The sequence below is a fragment of the Bufo bufo genome, chromosome 1 (genome assembly GCF_905171765.1).
Source record: "Bufo bufo chromosome 1, aBufBuf1.1, whole genome shotgun sequence".
NCBI classification, from domain to species: Eukaryota; Metazoa; Chordata; class Amphibia; order Anura; family Bufonidae; genus Bufo; species Bufo bufo.
The window spans coordinates 244,764,251-244,790,701 of record NC_053389.1 but is presented as its reverse complement, the minus strand read 5'-3'; the positions used below and the strand labels follow the sequence as shown (position 1 = coordinate 244,790,701).

General features: G+C 41.9%; 1 protein-coding gene across 2 annotated transcripts in view; it reads right to left on the bottom strand.

Annotated features, from left to right (window-relative positions):
* LARGE1 (LARGE xylosyl- and glucuronyltransferase 1) overlaps positions 1–26,451 on the bottom strand; it is a 581,369-nt gene that overhangs the window by 272,306 nt on the left and 282,612 nt on the right. For both annotated transcript variants that reach the window (XM_040438023.1, XM_040438033.1), the window contains exon 3: positions 19,494–19,789. In XM_040438023.1, the coding sequence (XP_040293957.1) occupies positions 19,494–19,789 (296 nt within the window). The remainder of the gene's footprint in view (positions 1–19,493; positions 19,790–26,451) is intronic.

Below are 26,451 nucleotides of genomic sequence, written 5' to 3'. Positions count from 1 at the left end.
CCAGATGTGCTTGATGGCAGACAAGTCCTGAGATGCTGCAGCCATGGTGGCACATTTAGGCCGCACAGGCTGCTTAGCACGAGTAGCATCAGAAACATGTGGCCTGGCATTGTCCAGTAGAACCATGGTTCCGGGACACCTTGTAGAGACAGCTGTACTACTGGTTCCAGGACCAAATCAATGTAACAGAGAGCTCTTAGTGCACCTCAAATGAAGACTAGAGGGATCTGGCTACCATACAATATGCAACCCCACACCATAATCTGGTGTGATATGCCCGTGTGAAGGCATCTACATAGAGTTGCCCATGAGGTCTCCAGGCCAATCTCTTGCTATCATTGCATCCAAGACAAAAGACTTATTGCTGCAGAGGGCAGACCTCCATTCCAGCCTCCGCTGCCATCTTGCTATGCACCATGATAGCCCTGGAGAGCTGTGGCGTTAGGTCAAAGGAACACCTGTAGCTGGATGTCTGACTCGTAGTCAATGTTGTGCAAATGCCTTCTAATGATTTATGTAGACAATGTTTGCCATCCTAGGCTTAGGATGTGATGATCAATTTCACTTGCAGTACAGAATGGATCACTACGTGCCATTCTTCTAATCAAGACAATCCATCTGTGCACGTCTTGTTGTCATTCCAGTTCATCATTGTTCTTATAACCATCTATCCTAAGGATAGGTCTCAGTATCTGCTCAGTGGTGGACTGACACCCGGGGCCCCCGCCAATGAGCTGTTTGAGAAAGCACCAGCGCTCGCAGTTGCACCACTGCAGCTGATTGGCAGGGGTCCCGGTTATCAGAACGCACTGATCAGATACTGATGACCCATCCTCCTGGAAAACCCTTTTAATTGTAGCCCCAAATAATCTCTGGAGATAGAATTACAGTAGGTCTATGATCTGTCTAAGTTAAAATATAGAAAACTTCTATTGCATTGATTTCCTCCTATACATCCTTATTAATTAGGCTCAGAAGAACAGAGGAAATACTATAGGGGCCGCCTATCCCGTGGAGGTAAATGTTTCCAAAGTAATCTGAGTGATAATTTCCTCCTCAGCTGGTGAACTGTTTATCGGCACATACGGTATTTTCCTATTAACCGACATTAATTAGGCCTCCCGAGTGTGAGTGATATAGCCAGGAACACCCATTCAATTACTGCAATAAATGTATCTTTGTGGAATAAATTAATTACTTACTATCACCTAGCATTAATTAGGCCCCAAGGGAGCGATGAATATAAACTGAAATATAATGACTGGCTTTTTGTCTTACTGTAAAAACCTGGTGTAATATAAACTACATACATTAAGGCTAGGTTCACACCTGAGCGTTTTACAGCGCGTTCCTACGCGATGTAAAACGCTCAACAGGCAAAAACCAATGTTTACCTATGGGCATGGTTCTCACCTGAGCGTTTTACAGTGCGTACGAACGCGCTGTAAAAAACTCTACGCCCCAAGAAGTACAGGAGCTTCTTTGGGGCGTATTGTGGCAGTTTTTCATTGGATGCCTCTGTGGTTAATCACACAAACGCACGTACTACGTGCGTTTCCAAAATACAAAAACGACCCAAAATACGCCTAAAAAACGCCCGATAAAAACGCCTGTAAAAAGCGCTTATCGAATACGCTCAGGTGTGAACCCAGCCTTATACTTGGGCTACATAGTTGGTTCACCATTTTCAGAGAGGTACCAACTTCTAGCATTTCTAGCCTACATTTTTATATCCAGTATAATATCTTATATAAATTGTCTACATGCTGAGTCCCTTTTAACTAAATTACATTACTTATCCTGTACTAATCCTGAATTGCATCCTATACTATACTCCAGAGCTGCACTCATTATTCTGCTGGTGGAGTCATTGTGTGCATACATTACATATTATGTACTCATCCTGAGCTACATCCTGTATTATACGCCATAGCTGCACTCATTATTCTGCTGGTGGAGTCATTGTGTGCATACATTACATATTATGTACTCATCCTGAGCTATATCCTGTATTATACTCCAGAGCTGCACTCACTATTCTGCTGGTGGAGTTATTGTGTGCATACATTATATTACTTATCCAGTACTGGTCCTGAGTTACATCTTGTATTATACTCCAGAGCTGCACTCACTATTCTGCAGGTGGAGTCACTGTGTACATACATTACACTACTTATCCTGTACTGATCCTGTATTATCCTCAGGGGCATAACTATAATTCATAATGCCCTTCAGTAAAATAAGATGGGGCGCCACTACCTAGTGTAAGGAAATTAAGCAGTAGCAACAAAAAAGGTATGTACAGTGAGGAAGAGAAGTATTTGAACACCCTGCAATTTAGCAAGTTCTCCCACTTAGAATTCATGGGGGGTCTGAAATTTACATTGTAGGTGCATTCCCACTCAGAGACAGAGCAATTCCTACATATCAAATGATTGTAGAAAATCTGGTATAAAGAAAACACCTTCCAGAATACAAATTACAAGATCTTTGCAGATACTGAACAAGCAGTGTTGGGGAATTTAACCACTGAATTGTGCAGAATTGCAAATGCAACTCTGGATTATAATAATGAGGGTCCCTATAAGGGTTTCATCTATTTTTGTATTGAATCTAAATTTTAAGGTTGATAAAGACATTAAACAGTTGTCACAAACCTTCACCCAACACTTCTTGAAAATTGTTTTTTGTTCCTCTAATCCTTGCCCCATAAAACTGATTTCTATAGTCTAATTGCATTCTAGGCCCTAGAATCTATACCATATCACATTTTGAAGAAGGTTTTGTGGTGTGACTATTGTTCATAATCTGGCTTTCTAACTCCATTTGAAGACTTTTGCCCTCCCTTGGGTGGGGCTACAGAATGAGATGGCCACGAAAGGGGGTAATTTGTGTCCAGTGCAATCATTGCTTCCCTTGTAAAAAAATAAAAAAGTGAAACAAACTCAAACTAGAGTGAGATGAAGACCCAAAAAGGTTAAGAGATGTTTGCTGTATGGTTCAGACTTAGGAGCATAAAATCAATTTGAGTCAATTTTACTTTCCCTCTTATACTCATTGTATCCAAGGATAAATACATACAGTGTACACTTTCTCAAATCTACAACTCTAGTCTTAAGCCAGCAAACAGGGCATATCTAGAGAAGTGGCACGGTGTACAGAGGTAGCAGTTTTCCCTTGTTACTTAGTGCCTGTGGAGGTCCAAAAGTCCCTCCACCACCAGTATTATAAATGGCACATGGTGGATAGGACCCAGGAACTTCAAGCTGTCTGTGTCAGGGTTGCCCCGACTGCTGCTGCCTCCGTACGGCAGAAGTGTCCAGTTGCTGGGGGAACCAGGAGTTAGGCCCGGCCCTCACTTTTGTAGGAGCCCCGTGCCAATAAAGAAGTCAGTCGGCATGAACAGCTGTTCCTGGAGTATAAAGGCCAGCACCTGCAGAATTTCTTCTTATCTGGTTTCCCCTACTGTTCCCAGCGATTTTTGAAGGCTCCCGACTGCGACTCTAGATTTGACTTAGTGACTACGGTTTTTGCTTCTGGTACTGTATTTGATCTCCTGTTTCTGCCTTTCTGGCGTGTTCTGGTTTTCTCATTTGCCTCTGGCGTATTTGTACTGTGTTGACCGTCTGGCTTTTGACCCTTTTTGCATATGACTACTTTATTGTGTTTGTGCATCTGTTTGTCCCTGTTTAATGTGTCGTCATTCACATACCGCAGTATAGGGGACTATTGTCCAGTTGTTGTTCACTGTCTAGGGTGAGTCGTGCAAGTAGGTAGGGATAGTGTGTCCAGGCAGTTTACGGCCTGCACTATCCCTGTTTGCGTGATGTGACGGTAGTCATTATTCTGACAGTCTGAATCTGAGGCTCCTTCCAAGGCACCTGCTGAAGAGTGCTTGAAAGCTGCTAGAGAAGGGTCAATGCTTCATACTCCTGCCCGCTCGATCTCTAATCCTAATGCTATGATTATTAGGGGAGTGATGGTGCCAAGCAAAACCCGAGTGGTTTGAGCTGGCGTCTTGGCTAATGCTGCAATCGGAGATTTGTGTTCAGGCTCTGAGAAACCAACAGCTTATTAATGTCTTGCTGCTTTATTGATTATGTGTTTTATTATTTAAACAGGAGAAGGCAGATCTCAACCACATCAAAACTTCTGCGAGAACCATTAAGATTTCTTAAGTACAGAGTGAAAAATAGGAAGGAAGAAAACTAAAGGGTTTATTTGGGTTTTGGCAGATTCAATTTGCTAATGCATTTTTAAACCTTTTCTACTACTTTAGTGGTGGCATGGAGTTTCTAAAATGCAAATATTCAGCTTCAATGTAAGAGTCACTGCAAGGATTAATACTTTACTACAGGAACACAAGAGTTTGAGGCTCATTTATTTCTGGACACTGAATTGCTACTTAAAAGGCAATTCCTTTAATGTTATAGCATAGTTGATAAGGTCCAAGACACAGGTCCATCAGGTCCAATTTATAATCCTACTTTGTTGATTCAGAAAAGCAATAACCCCTATGACATGGTTGCCAAATACTCCATATTGGGGAAAAATCCCTTCCCTGCTCTAAATATGGCAATAAGAATAAATCCCTGGATTAATGCCCCATCTCCAGAAATCTGGTACCCACAACTTGTGATATTATTACTTTCAAGAATGTTATCCAGGCCCTTTTTGAACTTGTACAATGAATCAGCAATCACAACATCTTATCATCTCACTGCTCTTATAGTAAAGAGTCCCTGTCTATGTTGATAGTGAAATCTTCTTTCTTCTAGACATCGAGGATGTCATTCATCATCATGATTACAGGCTTCGGTATAAAAAGATCATTAGAAGAACTTCAGTACTGTCCATTCAGTACACAGTACATTTTAATTAGATCCCCCCAAAACGGAATAACCCCAAGTTTGATAACCTTTCTTGGTACTGCAATCCATCCATTTCCTTAATTACAGATGTAGCTGAGCTAAAATTGACTCTGATAACTCTGATAACACATGTCACTGTATCAGTCTGTGCCATCTTGTGACAAAATCCATTGAAATACATTAAAAATGTTAGTTAACCTTTTTGTGTCATTTTTTTACTTTAACCATCAAGTTTAGCTCCATTGCATCTGTACATTGGTCAGCTGTAATGCTTGCAGATAGGGACAGACACGGACAGTGAAGACTGATCTGGATCCCAGCCCACTTTCACTAACCTACTTGAAGTTCAAGCCCTAGGTAGCAAGACAGCAACTGGTCGACGGTCCCTATGCTACTAAAGTGCAGAGACAGACAAACAAAGAGAGACAAAAACAACACAAAGGGATAGTCGTATGGGTATGGGTCAGAACCAGGTGAACAGCGTAGTACAAAAGCGAGAGACAGAGAGTAGTCAAAAGACAAGCTGAAATCAAATACCAAAAGAGAAGAGAGATGGTTGGCACTCCACGTAAGTGATTATATTACGGTGCTCAGTGGTAAAATAATATCAGAAATAATATTATAAAGTACCACGGCACTCAGAGAAGAATTAAATTGCATTTAGGGTACTTTTCACACTAGCAGTACTTTTAGTCCGGCCGCCTCTCGGCGTGCACTGCTGGAACTCTGCCCTCGCCCCCCACTATAGTCAATGGGGATGGAGCGGCAGTCCAGGGGCACACGTGAGCTAGCAGAAGGACGGATCCGACAGGCTGTTCACCCGCCGGAACAGCCTGCCGGAGTCCCCTGTGCTAGTGTGAAACTAGTGTTAGGTATTTATTTCATGCATCCAGAATTGTTATCATAACACGGCAAACATTTCAGTCCTATCTGGACCTTATTCACGGTGTACCTAAAGTAAATATAAACCAACAGGGGGACTAGTCTGGCGGGCCTCTTTCTGCTGGACCCTCTCTGCTAGATCCTGAACCAGTTGGGCAATACTCTCCATCTGATGGCCAATGCTGCCATGGCGTCCATAACTGAGCAGGTCACCCGTAAATTATTTAATGGCCAATGATAATGTAATGCTTGTAGACACAGACATGGACAGTAGCCCTGTCTAAAACTGAGCCCACTTTCCCTACGAAACTTGCAGTCCAAGCCCTAGGTAGCAAGACCGCAACTGGTCGAAAGTCCCTATGCTACTAAGATTCCGAGACAGACAAACACCAAGAGACAAAAAGAACACATAGTGATAGTCATAAAAAAATGGGTCAGAACCAAGCAGACAATGCAGTACAAAAACTAGAGACAGAGAATAGTCAAAAGACAAGCCGAGATCAAAAGCACAAACAAATCCAAATGAATCCAAGAACCTAGCTAGCGAGCCCAAACAAGACTATCATTGGCACTGGTATATGGCCAGCTGAACCTGATAGTTCATGACTCGGCGTTCCATTAGTCTGAACACTAGCCCACAGGAATAAAGCAGCTGAGCAATCATCCCACTGCTAGTCTTCCACAGCACACGTCCGCTGTGGTGAGAAAGAGCATTGCATCATGTTGCTAAAGATGCTGTAGCGTCACCAGGGGGCGTGGCTTAGCAACGCGCTCTCTCCCAGCACAGTCGCACCATAGCTGGAGATCTCGCCGCTGGAGCCTGGACAGTTAAGTTGGTGATATCACCCTCCTCTGCATCTGCTTTAGTTCTGCTTCCAAATAGGTGCACAGAATTGTACACAATATTCAATGTGTGGTCTGACTGGTGATTTGTATGGAGGCAAAAATATGTTCCTGTCACAGACACCTTGAATCCTCCTTGCCTCTTTTGATGCATCCCATGATTTAATTTGCTTTGGCAGCAGCTGCCTGACACTGGTTGCAAAAGTTACGTTTACTGTCTACCAATATCCAAAATTGTTTTCAGTAGCAGTTTTACCCAGCGCTTTACTATTTGGTACATAATTGTACACCCCGATGCATAACTTAAATTTATCCACAATGAACTTAATTTGCCATCTCTCCACCGAAGCCCCCAGAATCCCCAAATCTTGCTGTAATATTATACTCTCTTGATAACTAGATCAACACCTATGGAGCATCGAAAAGATGTCCTATAATTGGATCTGGAAACCTATAAAGAATAACTAATAACCCATACCCATAATAATAACATGCAGATCAAATATAAAATATGTAAATATTTATTGAAATAAAAAATAATACATATAATAAAGGTGAAAAAAAAGAAAAGAAGGGACAAAGATGTCAGTGTCCCTCTATACCACTGCAGATTGGAGGCAAAGCAGGTGGAAACTCCAGACTCCACTTATCTAAAATATTAATGATCACTATGGGCAATAATCTGCTAACATCCCTATAGCATATACATTTGGTAGGTACATAACCCAGTAACAGCTAAATCCAAATCTTGTATACACATTGTATACGCTCCGCTGTGGTGATGCAAGGCATCTGCTATCAGGGAATGCGTGTTGTACAGGCTGGCGTATGTCTGCGATGCTGCAATCTGTATCATGCTGGCGACACGACCATTATTGGCCACAAGTAAGCTCGTTGGTAACTACCTTATATAATACCCCACTTTACACTATGCTATTGCCTCCTGCCGAATCCAGAGTGGTGGCGAAATGCACATCGAGGTATCTAGCTTTCTGCCAGGTGGACCATACCGCTTCCAGATATGGTTAATTTTTGATGACAATGATACTTTGCCTATAGATGAGATCATATAGTGCATATGTATGAAGGGTGGACTGTTGGGGCAAAAAAAAAAAGTGTTGATTGATTGACCAAAAGATATTTCATGTTGATTTTATGATTTGATGCTGGCTGTTCCTCCAATTTCAGGTTGGAGTCGGTCCATAGGAATGGGGGGGACTCCTAGTGGTCACAAACTGTGGTGAAACTAGGAGACAGAGCTACAGTGGAGCAATTTAAATGGTTGTCTTATCTATCAAAGTTGTTATGCCTGATAGAAGAAAGGAAGGAGTCTGACCCGAAGCACCTTAGGAAGAGATCCAAAAGAAAATAGTTCCTTTCATATGCTGGAGGCTAAGCGGATAGGAAGACCTAATTGGGCCTAGAACTGCTCCACAACAAAATAAACCATGGCAAAGTTCGGACGGCATCCCAAAGTAAATAGTCGCCATCTTGTTATATCTACTCTTATATTGTGAAAGTAAACTGTAGGAAATAAAGTGAAATGTTCCTGTTGAAAAATATCCATCTGTGTCTCCATTGCAGTAATAGACTTTCAGACTCCCTGCGTTTCTTATTTTTAATCTTAGCCTTTTAGAGGAGTCCAAGGGAATATAGGGAACAGACAAAATACATGACATGAAGGATACACCTTTAGGTTTTGAGCGTTACTCACTCACAGAATCCATGGAGACCATAAGTTCATCTTTGACAAGGCATCAAGACCCATACACAACATAAGAGAGTGGTAGGTTTACAGGGCAGACAGTTGCTGGACCAAATTTGCATGTGAGAAGTTTAAGAGACACGAAACGGAGACGGAAAGATCTGATGTTTGCAGGATGGATAAGTCATCTTGCGAAGACTTATACACACGGATTTTCAGAAAGTCTTATTCAGAATTAATTACAAGAATTAATTGGAAGTTAATCTCTACCTACAGATCCACACAATAACCTAGCATTGAGCATTAAAGAATTGGAGTGAGAGTCGAAAAGCAGAATGAAACGGAGGAGCCTAGTGCTGATCTGTGCCAGGGAGACCCATAATCCATTTATGTTCCTAAGGTGGAGGCACTGATAGGCGATATTGCTAACCTAATAAACATAACACATGGCTAGCAGATGCAAAATCTGTAACAATTCCAAAGTTTATTAACTCATTTTTTTTTTAAAGCTCTTCTCAGTTACAACAGGCGGAGGCACAATACTGGAGTTTGCAGAGTAATACAGTAATTAAGGAAATAACTGCACTGCAAACTATACTTTGTATGGATGTGGTAATACAATGCCAAGAAGTTAACCGTTATAATAATAACTCATGTGCAAGGATATAAGTTGTACAATACTGACCCTATGTACCAGACTACTATAATACTGCCCCAAAAGTGCAAGAATGTAACTACTATAATACTGTCTACTACTTACAATAAAATAACTACTATAATACTAGTCACTATGTACAAAAATATAACTACTACACTACCCCTATGTACAAGAATATGATTAGAATAATAATGCCCCTATGTACAAAAACATAACTACGGTACTATACTACACCCTATGTACAAGAATATAAGTAGTATAATACTGCCCCTATGTACAAAAATCTAACTACAATAATACTAATCACTGTGTACTGTACAAAAATATAACTACTATACTAAGCCCTATGTACAAGAATATAACTAAATATAAATATAACTAAAAGACACAACCGAGAAAAAGAGTGCACAACACACAGATATGAAAAAATGCATATCAATTTTATTATTGTATCCATAAAAGACATACATGATGCATAATATAAGACAGTAAATAAGCAGGGACTACCACAATCCTACATCACACTACTACCTGCCCCATCTGATAGAATGGAAAAAAGTACTGGGTAGTGCATAGATAAATGAGGCTACATACCAACAGGGCTGGGACAGGTACCAGGGCGATGGCGCTCCTCAACGCGCGTTTCGCGTATAGTTCGCTTCCTCAGGAGGAGTTAAAGACCAGGGAGGAAGGAAGAACTAATAAAGGACCGTCTACCAATCCCGAGTCCGATTCGGCGTCATGTGATATTTTACAACCCTCTGTGTCATTACGGCGGCGCATGACCGGTCAGCGTCCGTCACGTCATACTACTTCCGCCCTTCCTCTGAGGCCAGCGGGGGAGAGGGCGGTCACACATCTATGATGCTGATCGCCATCGCCACCACCGCCCTAGTATAATACTGCCCCTATGTACTAGACTACAACTACTGTAATGCTGCCTCTATGTACAAGAATATACAGTCAGGTACATAAATATTGGGACATCGACACAATTCTAATATTTTTGGCTTTATATACCACCACAATGGATTTGAAATGAAACGAACAAGATGTGCTTTAACTGCAGACTGTCAGCTTTAATCTGAGGGTATTTACATCCAAAGCAGGTGAACGGTGTAGGAATTACAACAGTTTGCATATGTGCCTCCCACTTGTTAAGAGACCAAAAGTAATGGGACAATTGGCTTCTCAGCTGTTCCATGGCTAGGTGTGTGTTATTCCCTCATTATCCCAATTACAATGAGCAGATAAAAGGTCCAGAGTTCATTTCAAGTGTGCTATTTGCATTTGGAATCTGTTGCTGTCAACTCTCAAGATGAGATCCAAAGAGCTGTCACTATCAGTGAAGCAAGCCATCATTAGGCTGAAAAAACAAGACAAACCCATCAGAGAGATAGCAAAAACATTAGGCGTGGCCAAAACAACTGTTTGGAACATTCTTAAAAAGAAGGAACCACTGGTGACTCAGCAACACCAAAAGACCCGGAAGACCACGGAAAACAACTGTGGTGGAAGACCGAATAACTATTTCCCTGGTGAAGAAAACACCCTTCACAACAGTTGGGCCAGATCAAGAACACTCTCCAGGAGGTAGGTGTATGTGTGTCAAAGTCAACAATCAAGAGAAGACTTCACCAGAGTGAATACAGAGGGTTCACCACAAGATTAAACCATTGGTGGGCCTCAAAAACAGGAAGGCCAGATTAAAGTTTGCCAAACGACATCTAAAAAAGCCTTCACAGTTCTGGAACAACTTCCTATGGACAGATAAGACCAAGATCAACTTGTACCAGAGTGATGGGAAGAGAAGAGTATGGAGAGAGGGAAAGGAACTGCTCATGATCCTAAGCATACCACCTCATCAGTTGAAGCATGGTGGTGGTAGTTCATGGCGTGGGCATGTATGGCTGCCAATGGAACTGTTCTCTTGTATTTATTGATGAGGTGACTGCTGACAAAAAGCAGCAGGATGAATTCTGAAGTGTTTCGGGCAATATTATCTGCTCATATTCAGCCAAATCTTCAGAACTCATTGGACGAGGCACTTCACAGTGCAGATGGACAATGACCCAAAGCATACTGCAAAAGCAACCAAAGAGTTTTTAAGGAAAGAAGTGGAATGTTATTCGAATGGCCAAGTCAATCACCTGACCTGAATCCGATGAGCATGCATTTCACTTGCTGAAGACAAAGCTGAAGGGAAAATGGCCCCAAGGAACAAGCAGTGAACTGAAGACAGTTGCAGTAGAGGCCTGGCAGAGCATCACCAGGGATGAAACCCAGCGTCTGTGATGTCTATGTGTTCCAGACTTCAGGCTGTAATAGACTGCAAAGGGTTTGCAACCAAGTATTAAAAATGTGAAAGTTTGATTTATGATTATTATTCTGTCCCCATTATTTTTGGTCCCGTAACAAGATGGGGAGGCACATATGCAAACTGTTGTAATTCCTACACCGTTCACCTGATTTTGACGTAAATACATCAAATTAAAGCTGACAGTCTGGCAGTCAAAGCACATCTTGTTTGTTTCATTTCAAATCCATTGTGGTGGAGTATAGAGCCAAAAATGTTAGAATGTGTCGATGTCCCAATATTTTAGGACCTCACTGTAACTACTATTATACTGTCTTCTATGTAAATGAATATATCTAGTATAATACTGTCTCCTATGTATATGGATATAACTACTATAATATTGCCTTCCTATGTAGAAGGATATAACTAACTATAATACTGTCTACTATGTACAAGAAAATAACTAGTATAATACTGTCCTGTATGGTACAAGAAATATAGCCAGTATAATACTTCTTCCTATTACAAAGAAATAAGTAGTATAATACTGCCCTATTACAAAAATCTAACTACAATAATACTAATCACTTTGTACAAAAATATAACTACTATACTAGAGGCCCTATGTACAAGAATAGAACTAGTATAATACTGTCCTGTATGTACAAGAATATAGCCAGTATAATACTTCTTCCTATTACAAGAATATACTGTAGATGCTATAATACTGCCCCTAGGTACGAGAATTTAACTAGTATAATACTGCCCCATGTACAAGAATTTAACTAGTATATTACTGCCCCTACAGTATGTACAAGAATACATACTATAATACTGCCTCCTATGTACAAGAATATAACTACTAGTAATACTGTCCTCTATGTACAGAATATAACTACTATAATATTGCCTCCTATGTAGAAGAATAGAACTACTGTAATACTGTTGTACAAGAATATAATTACTATTATACTGCCCCTATGCACAAGAATATAACTACTGTTTATTTATTATATATAATACCTGTAGTTCCCTCTAGGCACAAGATTACAACTAGTATAATACTGCCTCCTATGGACAAGAATATGACTACTATAATACTGCACATATACTATACTTTTTTCTTAAAGTAACTGAAAAAAAAATTGACTTTTCTTCCGTTTCCTTCCATTCAGGAATATCTGACAGCTCCAAATAAAATCTGCCGAGCGTTCAGAATCTGTCCGTGATCTGCACATTATGCTGAGTCCCTGAGCAGCCTCTGCACTTCAAACTCAAAATCTCTAAAGTTTCTTTACTGTGGACCTTATATTCAAGTGCTAAGAAGTTCGAGGAGAATAGGCTTGTCCAGTGAAGTGATGGAGACAATAATGGAAGTGAGGTGGCTGGGGACGATGTCCGCACCCCCTCCTCCCCCACAGAACTCTGCATTCTCCTGCTGCGGGGTGTCACATTGTGACTTGTATGTGTGCACTGAGGCTTGAGTGAAATGCGCAGAGCAGCATAAGTAACTGTCACACAGCGCGCTCCATACACCAAGCTGCCTGAGACACGGACGCTGGCTTGAGGACGTGTGAGATTAGGATTTTTTATACGTTTATTATGGCTCCTGTTCCCCTTATCTGACCACTTTGCCTGTCAAACAGCCACTATAACTGCAATTATTCAATTATTCACATGAAAAGTTCAATAAGTTGTTTCCGATGCATGAAACAGTATGATGGGAGAACAATATGAATATTCCTGAGTGGAATTTGCACATTGCTCCCCCACCACAAGAGATATGTCTGGCTCGCACTGTCAATCTGAGTTTTACAGCCCATTTGAATGCTTTCTCCTGAGAGATTCTTAAGTTTAAGCACAGTCAGCATAGACGGAAACAAACCGCTAACCCATTTTATGCCAAAGAGCCTGCAAAATGTAAGAACGTCTCATGGTAGAACTCCAATAATCCAGAAATTGTGGACCCTTGGAAGCGGCAAGGCTGTAAGTAGACCATACTCCATTTTGACTAATGTTCGCTCGCCATTTGCTTTCACAACTGACTATTGACATGCCATAACCTTCACACCCTGGTGCACTCCTTCTGTGGCCACCAAATGTCATGTCCTGATATCTGCGACTAGTCATTTTCTGCTAATCCATATATGAGGCTAGTTTTTGTATTTTGTTGAAAGCCAAATTAGCAGGACAACTGGATGTCACATCGGTTGAAATTCATCTCCCTGCTCCTCTTTTTGTCGAAAAAAAAAATTGCTTACCTCGTGTTTTTAAAACGCCACTAGTTAAGATTTTCACAAGTGCCGTTTCTACACCGCCATACCACTTTGAAAAGGGGGGCTAGAAAGGGCAGGGCCTAAAACATTTATTTTCATTTGCACAAATGGGGGCAGAGATCTAAGGTAGCTCTAAGCTGACGTAGATTTCATTCTGGCGCGTGGCATGCTGGACGATGCGCCTAATATATGAGGAGGGCTGTATCTCGTCATAAATTAGGAGCATCTTCCGGCATCACAGGAGATTTCTAAGGACCGGTCTAAAATGCCCCTTATTGTGTTAATCATGATGGGATCCAACCTGGAACGTAATGGAGTTTTTCCATGACTAAGCTTCAATGGCCATTCAAATGAATGGGACTGAGCTGCAATGCCAGGCTCAATAGCTGGAGTGTATGAGTCACTGTGCCCAGGTAAACAATGAAGGGGACTCAAGTGAGCTCCATGGCCCCATTTATCCTGATGGTGGGTGCCTGGGGGGAGGATGGGCAGACATGTTTAATCCTTGCAGGCCTACAAGTTAAGGTTGGATGGCCACATTAATGTTATCAGTTGGGGCTTTACCTTTAAGACCTCCACTATCCTGAGAATATGAAGCTCTTAGCTTGAGAGTGGCAAACTAGGCATTACCCATAGGTTCTCATTCATTTCAAGTCTGAATGGCCCAAATGAAAAGGAAATACAAATTTACTGAACTAAACAAAACTATTGAACCTACAAACATGGTGTAATAAGATGGAAGCGGACAGCAAAAAACCTTTGGTATAAGGCTTCATGCACACGACCGTTGCTGTGTTCCGTTCCGCAAAATGGTTTACCGTGATCCGTTTCCGTTTTTGTTTCCGTGTTTCTTCCTTTATTTTTGGAGGACCTCCAGACATAAAGGAATGTAAAAAAAGTCTAAGACAGGTTTGCCATGCAAATGATAGGAATAAAACAGACGCGGACGCGCGGACGTGGATGACAATCTTGTGTGCCTCCGCGTTTTTTTAGCGGTCCCATTGACTTGAATGGTTCCGCGAACCGTTTTCAGCGTAAATAATCGGAACAGGTTATATTTTTTTGACGGACTGGAACCACGGATAACGGACGCGGATGGCAAAACGGTGCACTTATCCGCATTTTCAATGGCTCCATAGAAATGAATGGGTCCGCACCTGAAACGCTAAAAATCGGCGGAACGGACGCGGAAGCAAACAACGGTCGTGTGCATGAGGTCTAAGAGACGTATATACAGTAGATCCATCGCAGAACATCTCAGAGGCTTTCTAAGGTCAGGTCCAAACATGATAGCATTGCCATGGATTTTCCAGTCTGGATTCCACAGTAAAATACCTGTGAATAGGGATCTGTGTGCAAATATGAGCGTGCTGAGGATTTTCAAATACAGAAATCCAAATCACTGCAGCATAATACAGGTTATTTCTGCTAATGAGGAAATTCAGCTTCTTTCTGTAGTAATGGTAATAAAGACATAATAATAAGCTCTGAGGAAGAAGAAAACATCTTTTGTTAATTAATGTGCTTTGAAATGCGGTACATTAATGGAGGGTTCTTATATGTCACAACTAGAAATCTTCATGTTAAGTGTTTTTTAATGTGTACTCATGTATTTACTACAACCATTCTTCCCTCACCTGGCACCAGGTACCTGAGGCATTGTCCTTGCTCACCAAAGAGAAGAAAGGAAACTATTGTTCCATAATAAGTCAGTAATTAAACCTCTGATTTAAATTCTGTTTGCTCAAAATGTTGGCATAGCCCTGAGAGACCGCCAATCTGCTAAGTACCATTGAAGTGAATAGGGCCAAACTGTAATACCATATATGACCATGGAGAGGTGTTGCACTCTTTTTGGAGGACAGCAGCCATTTTTTTCTAATCTTGTACAAACCCTTTAGTTATGTCTCTGCAGAATTCCCTCTTAGGTGGCTCCTTGGTGCAGTGCCAACAGATTGAACACACAAAGATTTTAATGATAGGTTTAGGGTACTTTCACACTAGCAGGCTGTTCTGGGCGGGTGAACAGCCTGTCGGATCCGTCCTGCCACTAGTTCACGTGTGCCCCCGGACTGCCGCTCCGTCCCCATTGACTATAAGTGGGGCGGGGGCGGAGGCAGCCAGACTAAAAGTATATGCAGTATTTTTAGTCCGGCCGCCTCTCGGCGTGCGCTGCCGTGCAGCCGCCGGAACTCCGCCCCCGCCCCATTATAGTCAATGGGGACGGAGCGGCAGTCTGGGGGCACATGTGAACTAGCAGCAGGACGGATCCGACAGGCTGTTCACCCGCCGGAACAGCCTGCCGGACTCCCCTGCCACTAGTGTGAAACTAGCCTTAGAGAGCAAGCCCTAGGTGTAACGGTAACTCCCCTGTTGTTTCCTAGACACTCATTTGCATTTATTAAAACTTCATTTTTCTAAGCAATGCGGGCACATATGAAACATGGGACCAACACGCATTCCTTCAGATGTCAAGCACACGTGCAACAGGTCAGCAGGTTTCATAGGTACAAATCTGCTGACAGATGCCCTAGAGGCTGGGTTCACACTTGAGCGTTTTACAGCGCGTTCAAACGCGCTGTAAAACGCTCAACATATGAAAACCAATGCTTCCCTATGGCCCTGGTTCTCACGTGAGCGTTTTACAGCGCGTTTGAACAAGTTCTTGAGCTTCTTTGGGGCGTTGTGTCGCGCGTTTGCAGCCATAAGACACTGCTGTTAATCACACAAACGCGCGTAATACGCACTTGACTATGGACAAAAACGCGCGACACAAACGCGCGTTAAACGGCATATCAAATATGCTCAGGTCCTGAACCCAGCCTAATTGTAACCCTGGTCCATTCACTTCACTAGGCCATTGAACGATAAATGTGGCGTGCCTCTGCAAATCTCAGACAACTTTTAAGCCTAATTGTCACTCGTGTACATATCATAGGCTGTTGGAACATGTTGAGAGTAGTAGTTTCAGATCAGCTGGATCACTTGCTTATAGTTTCATTACACAATACATATCAGGATGTAAATACTGGTTCATGAGACCTTATCTAGAACGAACATTAGCATTTTTTTTCAAAATGACCTCAATATTATAACTTGTGGGGTTTCACTCTGGTAGACAGGATTAGCGGACGCAGTATAGAGGGAACAAGTTCTTTGGATCAAACAGTTCAGTGTTTTATTCACACTTTAACCACTTAAGGACCACAGGTTTATACCCCCCAAGTGACCAGGCCCTTTTTTACAAATCGGCACTTCACAACTTTAACGGTTTATTGCTCGGTCATGCAACTTGGCACCCAAATGAATTTTACCTCCTTTCTTCTCACAAAATACAGTACAGCTTTTCTTTTGGTGGTATTTGATTGCTGCTGAGATTTTTCATTTTTCTGATATTAATCAAAATAGACTGCAATTTTCTCAAATAAGTGTATTTTTAACTTTCTCTGGTTAAATTGTTCAAATATGATTACATTTCTATACAAGTTTGTGTCATAATTTATTGTGCTACATGTCTTTGATAAAAAAAAATCCATAAGTGTATATTTATTGGTTTGCGCAAAAGTTATAGCGTTTACAAACTATGGTACAAAAATGTGAATGTGTATAAATACCCCCCAAATGACCCATTTAGAAAGAAGACACCCCAAAGTATTCGCGGAGGGGCATGGTGAGTTTATGTATGATTTTTTTTTTTTTCACAAGTTAGCGGAAAATGACACTTTCTGAGGAAAAAAAAATATAATAAAGTTTCCATTTTCTGCCAACTTCTGGCAAAAAAAATAAAAATCTCCCACGACCTCACTATGCCCCTCAATGAATACCTTGGGGTGTCTACTTTCCGAAATGGCGTCATTTGTGGGGTGTGTTTACTGTTCTGGCATTTTGGGCGGGGCTAAATTGTGAGCAATCCTGTAAAGCCTAAAGGTACTCGTTGACTTTCGGCCCCTTTACGCACCTAGGTTTCAAAAAAGTGTCACACATGTGGTATCGCCGTACTCAGGAGAAGTAGGGCAATGTGGTTTTGGGGTTTATTTTTACATATACCCATGCTGGGTGAGAGAAATATCTCTGTAAATTGACAACTTTGTATAAATTTTTTTTAAAAAGTTGTCATTTACAGAGATATTTCTCACACACAGTATGGGTATATGTAAAAATAAACCCCCAAAAACAACTCCTGAGTACGGCGATAGCACATGTGTGACACTTTTTTGCAGCCTAGGTTGCACAAAGGGGCCCAAATTTCAATGAGTACCTTTAGGATTTCACAGGGCATTTTTACGCATTTGGATTCCAAACTACTTCTCACGCTTTGGGGCCCCTAAAATGCCAGGGCAGTATAAATACCCCACAAGTGACCCCATTTTGGAAAGAAGACACCCCAAGGTATTCCGTGAGGGGCATGGCGAGTTCATAGAAGATTTTTTTTTTTGGCACAAGTTAGCGGAAATAGATTTTTTTTATTTTTTTTTTTCTTACAAATTCTCATATTCCACTAACTTATGACAAAAAATAAAATTTTACATGAACTCACCATACCCCTCACGGAATACCTTTGGGTGTCTTCTTTCTAAAATGGGGTCCCTTGTGAGGTATTTATACTGCCCTGGCATTTTAGAGGCCCTAAAGCGTGAGAAGTAGTTTGGAATCCAAATGCGTAAAAATGCCCTGTGAAATCCTAAAGGTACTCATTGGAATTTGGGCCCCTTTGTGCACCTAGGCTGCAAAAAAGTGTCACACATGTGGTATCGCCGTACTCAGGAGAAGTAGGGCAATGTGTTTTGGGGTTTATTTTTACATATACCCATACTGTGTGTGAGAAATATCGCTGTAAATGACAACTTTTTTTATACAAAGTTGTCAATTTACAGAGATATTTCTCTCACCCGGCATGGGTATATGTAAAAATACACCCCAAAACACATTGCCCTACTTCTCCTGAGTACAGCGATACCACATGTGTGACACTTTTTTGCAGCCAAGATGCGCAAAGGGGCCGAAAGTCCAACGAGGTCCCCTAAAATGCCAGGGCAGTATAAATACCCCACATGTGACCCCATTTTGGAAAGAAGGACACCCCAAGGTATTCTGTGAGGGGCTTGGCGAGTTCATAGAAGATTTTTTTTTTGGCACAAGTTAGCGAAATTCTCCCAAAGTCTCCCTTTCCGCTAACTTGTGACAAAAAGTTCAATCTTTCATGGACTCAATATGCCCCTCAGCGAATACCTTGAGGTGTCTTCTTTCCAAAATGAGGTCATTTGTGGGGTGTTTGTACTGCCCTGGCATTTGAGGGTCTCCGCAATCATTACATGTATGGCCTGCATTAGGAGTTTCTGCTATTCTCCTTAGGCCTCCTGCACATGACCGTTGTTTGGGTCCACATCCGAGCCGCCATTTTGGCGGCTCGGATGCGGACCCATTAATTTCAATGGCGCCGCAAAAGATGCGGACAGCACTCCATGTGCTGTCCGCATCCGTGGCTCCGTTTCCGCGGCCACGCTAAAAAAATATAACATGTCCTATTCTTGTCCGCGCTTTGATCAGCGAATGATCAGCGCTGGCAGGCTGTAGATCAACTGTGAACTGCGCGATCCTGTGAGCGCACGTTCACAGGAAATCACGGGTCTCACGAGATGACGCCAATAGGCGCCGCTGAGACCTGAGAGTGCCGCCGCACTGACGCCTATCGGCGTTAGTGTGACGGCTAGCGGTTAAGCAAGTGACAAAACACAGAGACCTGGCTTCTGAGCCCAGCTGCCTATTTAAGGACAGCCAGGTGCTGCAAAAACCCGGACCTGCACTTAAAATCCGGTCCGGTATTTGACCTCACCTGGCTGTAAATCAGTCCAGCAGCACATGCTGTGAGGAAAGTACCTGTTTTCCAAGACAAAACCTCTCACTGTGTCACAACCTATAGAGTCAATTTCATCACAAGTACAAGAGAATTATTATGTACCTCACATTTTTCCACCATAGGCTGTTGGCCACACTCTGAACTGTTACCAGCCACAATGCCAGCACGCAAGCTCTCACTGTCTCCTGTGCCTTCCTCCATGGAGTAAGTTTTCGTCCGATTGCCGTGGCGATGCGATGAACTCCGACTCTTCACCAGACTGAGCTGCTTGCGAAGAACGCGATTCTCTTCCTCCACTTCCCGGACACGCACCTCCAGGCTCTCCCGCTGGCTGGAAGCTGCATATCGCGGACTGTGAGGCTGGGTATCCAGTGATGACAAGGAGACAGACTTTCCATCTAAAAAAAGAAAAAATAATTTATGAAAACCTGATATACGGTATATCCATCTACCGTTTCCCTGGCTCCTTGCCTGAATAGAGAATATTTATGTTAAAAGTGGTGCGCTGTCAGATATAACAATGGTAATACATGTTCTGAGTTTGCAACAGATGGAGCTTTTCAAGAGTAAGAGAATAGTTGCATTCATTATGATCATTCTATAGAAATGACATTCAAGGTACAGTGTAGCGTAGTGTTCTCAAGTACTTCTAGTAATTACTAGGAATACTTAACAGGTCACTGGAAAAAAAAAAAGAATAATTCTTAAGTTAGCCATAGAAAAGAAAGATCGGTTACCGCCTCCTTAAAATCTTCCATTGTCACATCAATCATGGCACCTACTATAGTCTTTACCCCTTCTTCCAAGGGGTTGTCCCACAAAAAATATTCTAGTTTTCAAACCAGCATCTGGATCTGAATATTTTTTATATTGCATGTAATTAAAAATATATTAGAGTTAAAGGAAACCTGTCACCAGGATTTTGTGTATAGAGCTGAGGAAATGGGTTGCTAGATGACCGCTAGCACATCCACAATATCCAGTCCCCATAGCTCTGTGTGCTTTTATGGTGTAGAAAAACCGATTTGATACATATGCAAATTAACCTGAGATGAGTCAGAGCTTCAAAATATGACTCTTCTCTGGTCACACAAGTAAGATATGACTCTTTTATGTTAATTTGCATATGTATCAAATCGTTTTTTTTTTCACACAATAAAAGCACACAGAGTTATGGGGACTGGGTATTGCGGATGTGCTAGCGGCGATCTAGCAGCCCATGTCCTCAGCTCTATACCCAAAATCCAGGTGACAGGTTCCCTTTAATGAGTTATTCAATGAAATCGATCTGTATAGTGCCACCTGCTGTTTGTCCTTTTTCTAATTTCTCTGTCCTGCTCACTGAGATGGATGCACATGCTCGGTTCCATCCTTTAACTGCCACTAGCTGCTGCAGACAGGACACGTCCTCTGAGAAGGGACACTCCACCTTACCTGAGATGCTAGCTTGAAATAAATCAGAACAATTGAAGCAATGAATGGGGATATCTCTGAATCTATGTGAGATACAGGGCTGGTTCTAGCTTTTTTTTTTAGAAAGTCCTATATAATGTCTGGTTTTCATTTTTTCCATTAATCATGAGAAACCCCCTTTAAGGCATCAATTGCAGTGAGCACCCAGGCAATGTGTTTTGGAACCTTGACAACACTCAGAGGATGGACTATTGTCCATCGTCCTATTGTCATTAGGACAGCCTCATGTAGGTCAGTAATGAAGGAGAGAGTGTAAACCATTGTGCCACCATACAAATAGTACAATAGATACACAGATGCCCATGTCTCCCTTCCATTAACATTATGTGCATACACCGCATTCGCCATTTTCCATATGGTACTATGATAGGATTTCACATGTAAAATGTGAAATTGTGTTTCATAGATAAACCTTTCTGCATATAGTGTTAGTTCTCCACTGAAATGATGGGAAACCCCAAAAAACCTGATTAACAACAAATGAGTAAATGGTGGGTATTATAAAAAAAAAATAGGACATTTTTAAGTCAGTTTTTCGTGAGTCTGCACTGCCTTAATTTGCATCACAGTAATAATACACCGCATGATGCTTGATAAATTTGGCATATTTTGAATCCCTCCTTAATTCAGGCATTTCAATGGACTATCTGAGTAATCCAAGGATGTGCTTAGTGCTCCAGAGTGGGAGAAGCCAAGTATTGGAGCTCTTCGGTGAAGGGTATCCTCCATAACACTGATAGATGATCCCGCTATCACCGTATATATGAACAGTGTATACCGTATATATTTCACTTGGAAGCCTAACATTGCCTCCATGTTTTATGGCCACGTATTCTCATTTCTTGATACACATGTAAGAATACAAAGACAACAGGAGACCAAAGCCATAAAACCTTACTAGCTACATCCTTGTGCTTGCACCTAGCTCTTTAAATATGAAATAGTGCTCTATCATACATATATATATCCCCAATATCACAATCGGCAGTAAACAGATTTTTTTTTATTCAAAGTCAGCTCCTTCTACACGGATAACTGAAGAAAAATACAATGAGTGGTAAGTACCCTTTGTGTCCCTTCTATACATCTGTAAGAAATGTGTCGCCCTCCAGCTTCTTACAGACCTCAGTGGAATACCGCCACTACTGAAGCCAGGTCCATTAATTAAAGCCACTAGTGTATTGGTAATTAAGGCTGTGGATGTGAAAGACTCTGCTCTTTTAATTTGGCTGTTTGCTGCTTAATTGATCTGTTAATTAAGAGCATGGGCCATAGTTGCTAGTTTAACGCCTGTATGCGCGTAAATGTCTGATTTCAAATAATGGCTGAACCTCTTTCTGTGCCAGGAGAGGCATGAGAGGCATTAAGGGGATGTTTACTGAGCAATTGTCCACCTCTCCGTGACCTCCTGATTGATCCGTTAGCTAATTATGAAGCGAGCAGCGTTAGTCAGAAATCCAGTAAAGACAGTTCCTTTTTTTCAGAGAATTCTCATTCAAGTCATACATTTTGTATTCATTTTATTACTGGTCACTACCTGGCCACAGCTCTCCTTCTGTGAGACAAGTGTTGGGTTGCTGCTGGTGATTCCTAATGACATCGTGAGAACACCACCAGGTGATTGAGGTAGGTCCTTCCTGGCTCTGTTCTTGTGAATTTATATGGATAAATGATTAATGATCCTGATATTGACCTGAGACTTGTTCCTAACTACGCTCCTGCCTTAGGCTACTTTTACACAGGAGTTTTGGCTCTTCGTTTGTAAGATCCGTTCAGGGCTCTCACAAGCGGTCCAAAGCGGATCAGGTTTGCCCTAATGCATTCTGATTGGATAAGGATCCGCTCAGAATGCATCAGTTTGCCTCCGTTCCGCTTGGAGGCGGACACCCAAGCGCTGCTTGGAGCGTTTTGGTGTCCGTCTGACTAAACTAAGCCAAACGGATCCGTTCTGACACACAATGTAAGTCAATGGGGACGGATCCGTTTTCTATGACACAATCTGGCACAATAGAAAACGGATCCGTCCTCCATTGACTTTCAATGGTGTTCAAGATGAATTCGTCTTGGCTATGTTACAGATAATACAAACGGATCCCTTCTGAACAGATGCAGACGGTTATATTATCTGAACGGATCCGTCTGTGCAGATCCATGACGGATCCGCACCAAATGCGAGTGTGAAAGTAGCCTTACCCCTTTGACACTGTGCGGGTAGTTGTATCCCTATTTTTGACCCTGACTCCTGGTTTTATTTTGTAAAAGTGGTAGAAAAAACACTCATACGCACATACGGTATCAACAAGTTCATCACAACACATATAATAAAGATAACGTTATTGAAAACCACCCGCTGAGCAACATAAAAAGAAAACGCAAAAATAAATAATTAAAAATAAATATAAAATAAATGCACCAGATCCTCGACTGCGGGCGGGAGGAGAGGGTTGGGGACATGGAGCCAGAGCACGCGCTTCAGAAATTTTCCTTGTACAGATGCCGTGGTCACATTTGACCTCAGCATCTGAAGTGTTAAAAGTCTTTAAGGGTGCCGTCATTAATGGGGTTGTCTCACCTCAGACATTTGGGCATATCACTAGGATATGCCCCAAATCTCTGATAGGTGCAGATCCGAGAGGTGGGACCCGCACCTATCTTTAAAATGGAGCCTGCAAAGTGAAGGGAGGTTCACCGCACATGCGCAGCCGCCCTCCATTCATTACTATAGGAGCTGCAAAAATAGCCAGCTATTTCCATCAGCTCCATAGAAGTGAATGGAACAGTGGCCACGCTTGCGCAGTGCCTTTCCCATTCATTTCAATGGGACTGCTGAAAATAATCAAGCACACCACTCGGTTATTTTTGGCGCTCCCACAGGAATAAATGGAGGGCTACCATGCATGTGCGGCACGCCCTCCTTCACTTTGTGGGCTCCGTTCTAGATAGCCGTGTGTCCCAGAGGTGGGAACCACACCTATCAGACACTGGGGGCATATCCTAGCAATATGTCCCCAATGTCTGTGGTGAAACAACCCCTTTAAAGTCCCGGCTAGCGTCGTACATGTAACTCTGGTCGAGAAGGGGTTCATAAGTCATCATTCTTGAAATGTAGCAACATAATTCTACATGTGCTATTACTGTGCAAAAGTAATAAAAAAAACGAATAAAAAGATACATATTTGGTATTGCGGTAATCGTATTGACCCAATGAATGAAAATAACATACTAGTTGTACTGGTGAATGTTGTGAATTTGAAGTGTAAAAAAGCAATGAAATTTTTTTTCTTCTTTTGTTAGAACGCCAAAAAGTTTTAATTAATACATTATATGTACCCCAAAATGGTGTCACTAAAAATACAATTTGTCCTGCAAAAAACAAGCCTTCATATGGCTGGAAAACTAGAAAGGCGATGGCTGTCTGACAATGCAAAAACGAACACTCCTGAGTACTTAATGACAAAATAGTAATTTAGGGGTTAAAATGACCTCTATCTACAGAATAAAGGATATATAACTGATCGGTGGGGGTTTGACCACTAGGACCATCACCATTCCAGAGAATGGCGGGTCCTGTTTCCCCATCCTAATGCAGTTCAGGCATTTACACTGCTGCTCTATTCATTCTCTGTGGAACTGCCAGAAAATAGAAAACAAGAAAACAAGAAAATCAAAATTAAAATTGATAATAGCACTTAGGACTTGTGGTTCACGGTCCTGGATTTGAACCCGACCAAGGACAACATCTCCATCGAGTTTCTATGTTCTCCCCGTGTTTCTGTAGGCTTCCTCCCACACTCCAAAGACGTATTGATAGGGAACTTAGATTGTGAGCCCCATTGGGAACAGCTTGATGCTAATGTCTGTAAAGCGCTGCGGAATACAATTTTTTTTTACATTTTTGGATTAAAATTTTGCTCTAAATCGCCCAGCCCTAGGTGCAATGCTTCATTTTTCCTGTGGTAGTGCTGTAGGAAAATTGAACACTTCCTGACAGGCTTCCTGACAGATTACAGTTATTCCCATACTGAAATTCTGGAGTTGGCAATGACAGCAATATGCAGAATAACAATGCTGGTGATGCTATTCTTGCTGCCTATAATACCGGAGATCAGACAGAACCCAGCTCCAGTGTGAATAGAGACTTCAATAGATATAACTTGCTACAAAAGATCTCAATGAGACTGATCATTTGATCATATATTGGATCGGTAGTAAATTAAAGTGGTATTGCTTTCCTAAATGTTTATGGCCATATATAGTTGGTAAAATAGGAGTTCTATCACTGTATGCTGATTGACTGCAGCTTCTGTGCTGACCTTGCTTGAGCTGAAGGATACGAGAGATGAATTCTTTGAGAATTGTGGCTTTTGTAGACAACTATAATGGGTCATACGACCCAAGTTCTCCAAATAGGTGAGGATCCCAGAGGTAGGACCTGCACCTACAAGGCATTTATGGCTTATCTTGTGAAATAAAAAAAAATCTTTAATAAGAGCTTGGTCATTGTTCTCCAGCCTGAATTAGAGACTCAATTCTAAATAATGGAGTTTTCTTTACCATTATGAACTTAACAATCGTGGGTTCTTCATGATAATAGGCGAGTTACAGCAATGCCACTTACAGTGCCACTTGCAATAGTAAACCTCTTCATTGTTATACAAGGTCATCACGAACAATACGTTTATATAATTTCCATGTCAAGAGAAAGTCTTAGAAATTTCTAAGAGCTCAATTGTTCTCTCGAAAGGCAAATCAACATCACTGAATTCCATGTTGGGCTGGGGTGGAGAAGACACTGCACCCTGCTGCTTTATCTCCGAAATTACTAGTAAGGTGATGCCTTATCCAATAAGAGATATAAAGAGCTAACAGTCTGAACAGAAATATGGCTGGAGATCCCAAGAAAATGCAAATCAGTCACCATAAACGTAGTGCAATCTTGAAGATTAATGTGTTTTTGAGTTGTGATAGGAATGAGAAAGATTGCTAGTGGCTATAAGAGGTGAGGGGAACATTAACAGTTTCGATATCGAAGACTAAACTGAAGCTATATATTCTATTCCAATGTACAGATTTAATACCCAACATTTCTATTATTTAATTGAATCATCTTGAATTTAACAAGCAGCTCTGTCTACTTGATGGCTGTTCTGTTAGGTTAAATGACTGAAGCATGGTTCTGAAGGACACTGTCACGGTGCGGTTCACTGTGACAGTTGTGGCCGTGTAGGCTGGCTGCATGCCCTCTCGCGTACTGGCTGCAGGCTGACTGCTGTGTATGCGGTTTGCTTGGGGCTACGTGCTGGCTGCGGTGTCATGTGTGAAACATGCCTATGAATGTATGTACTCCCCGTCTCTGCATCTCAGTGCAGTTCTCGTCACTGTTGCCGTGCAGGCTGGCTGCAGGAGCCCTCGCGTACTAGCTGCAGGCTCACACCTGTGTATGCTGGTTGCCTAGTGCTGCATGCTGGCTGCGGTTTTGTATGTGAACTGTGACCTGTGTTTGTGGCTTCCATGTCAATATCTCTGTGGTTCCTGTCACCGGCGCCATGCAAGGCTGGCTGCATGCACTTTGTGTACTGGCTGTGGG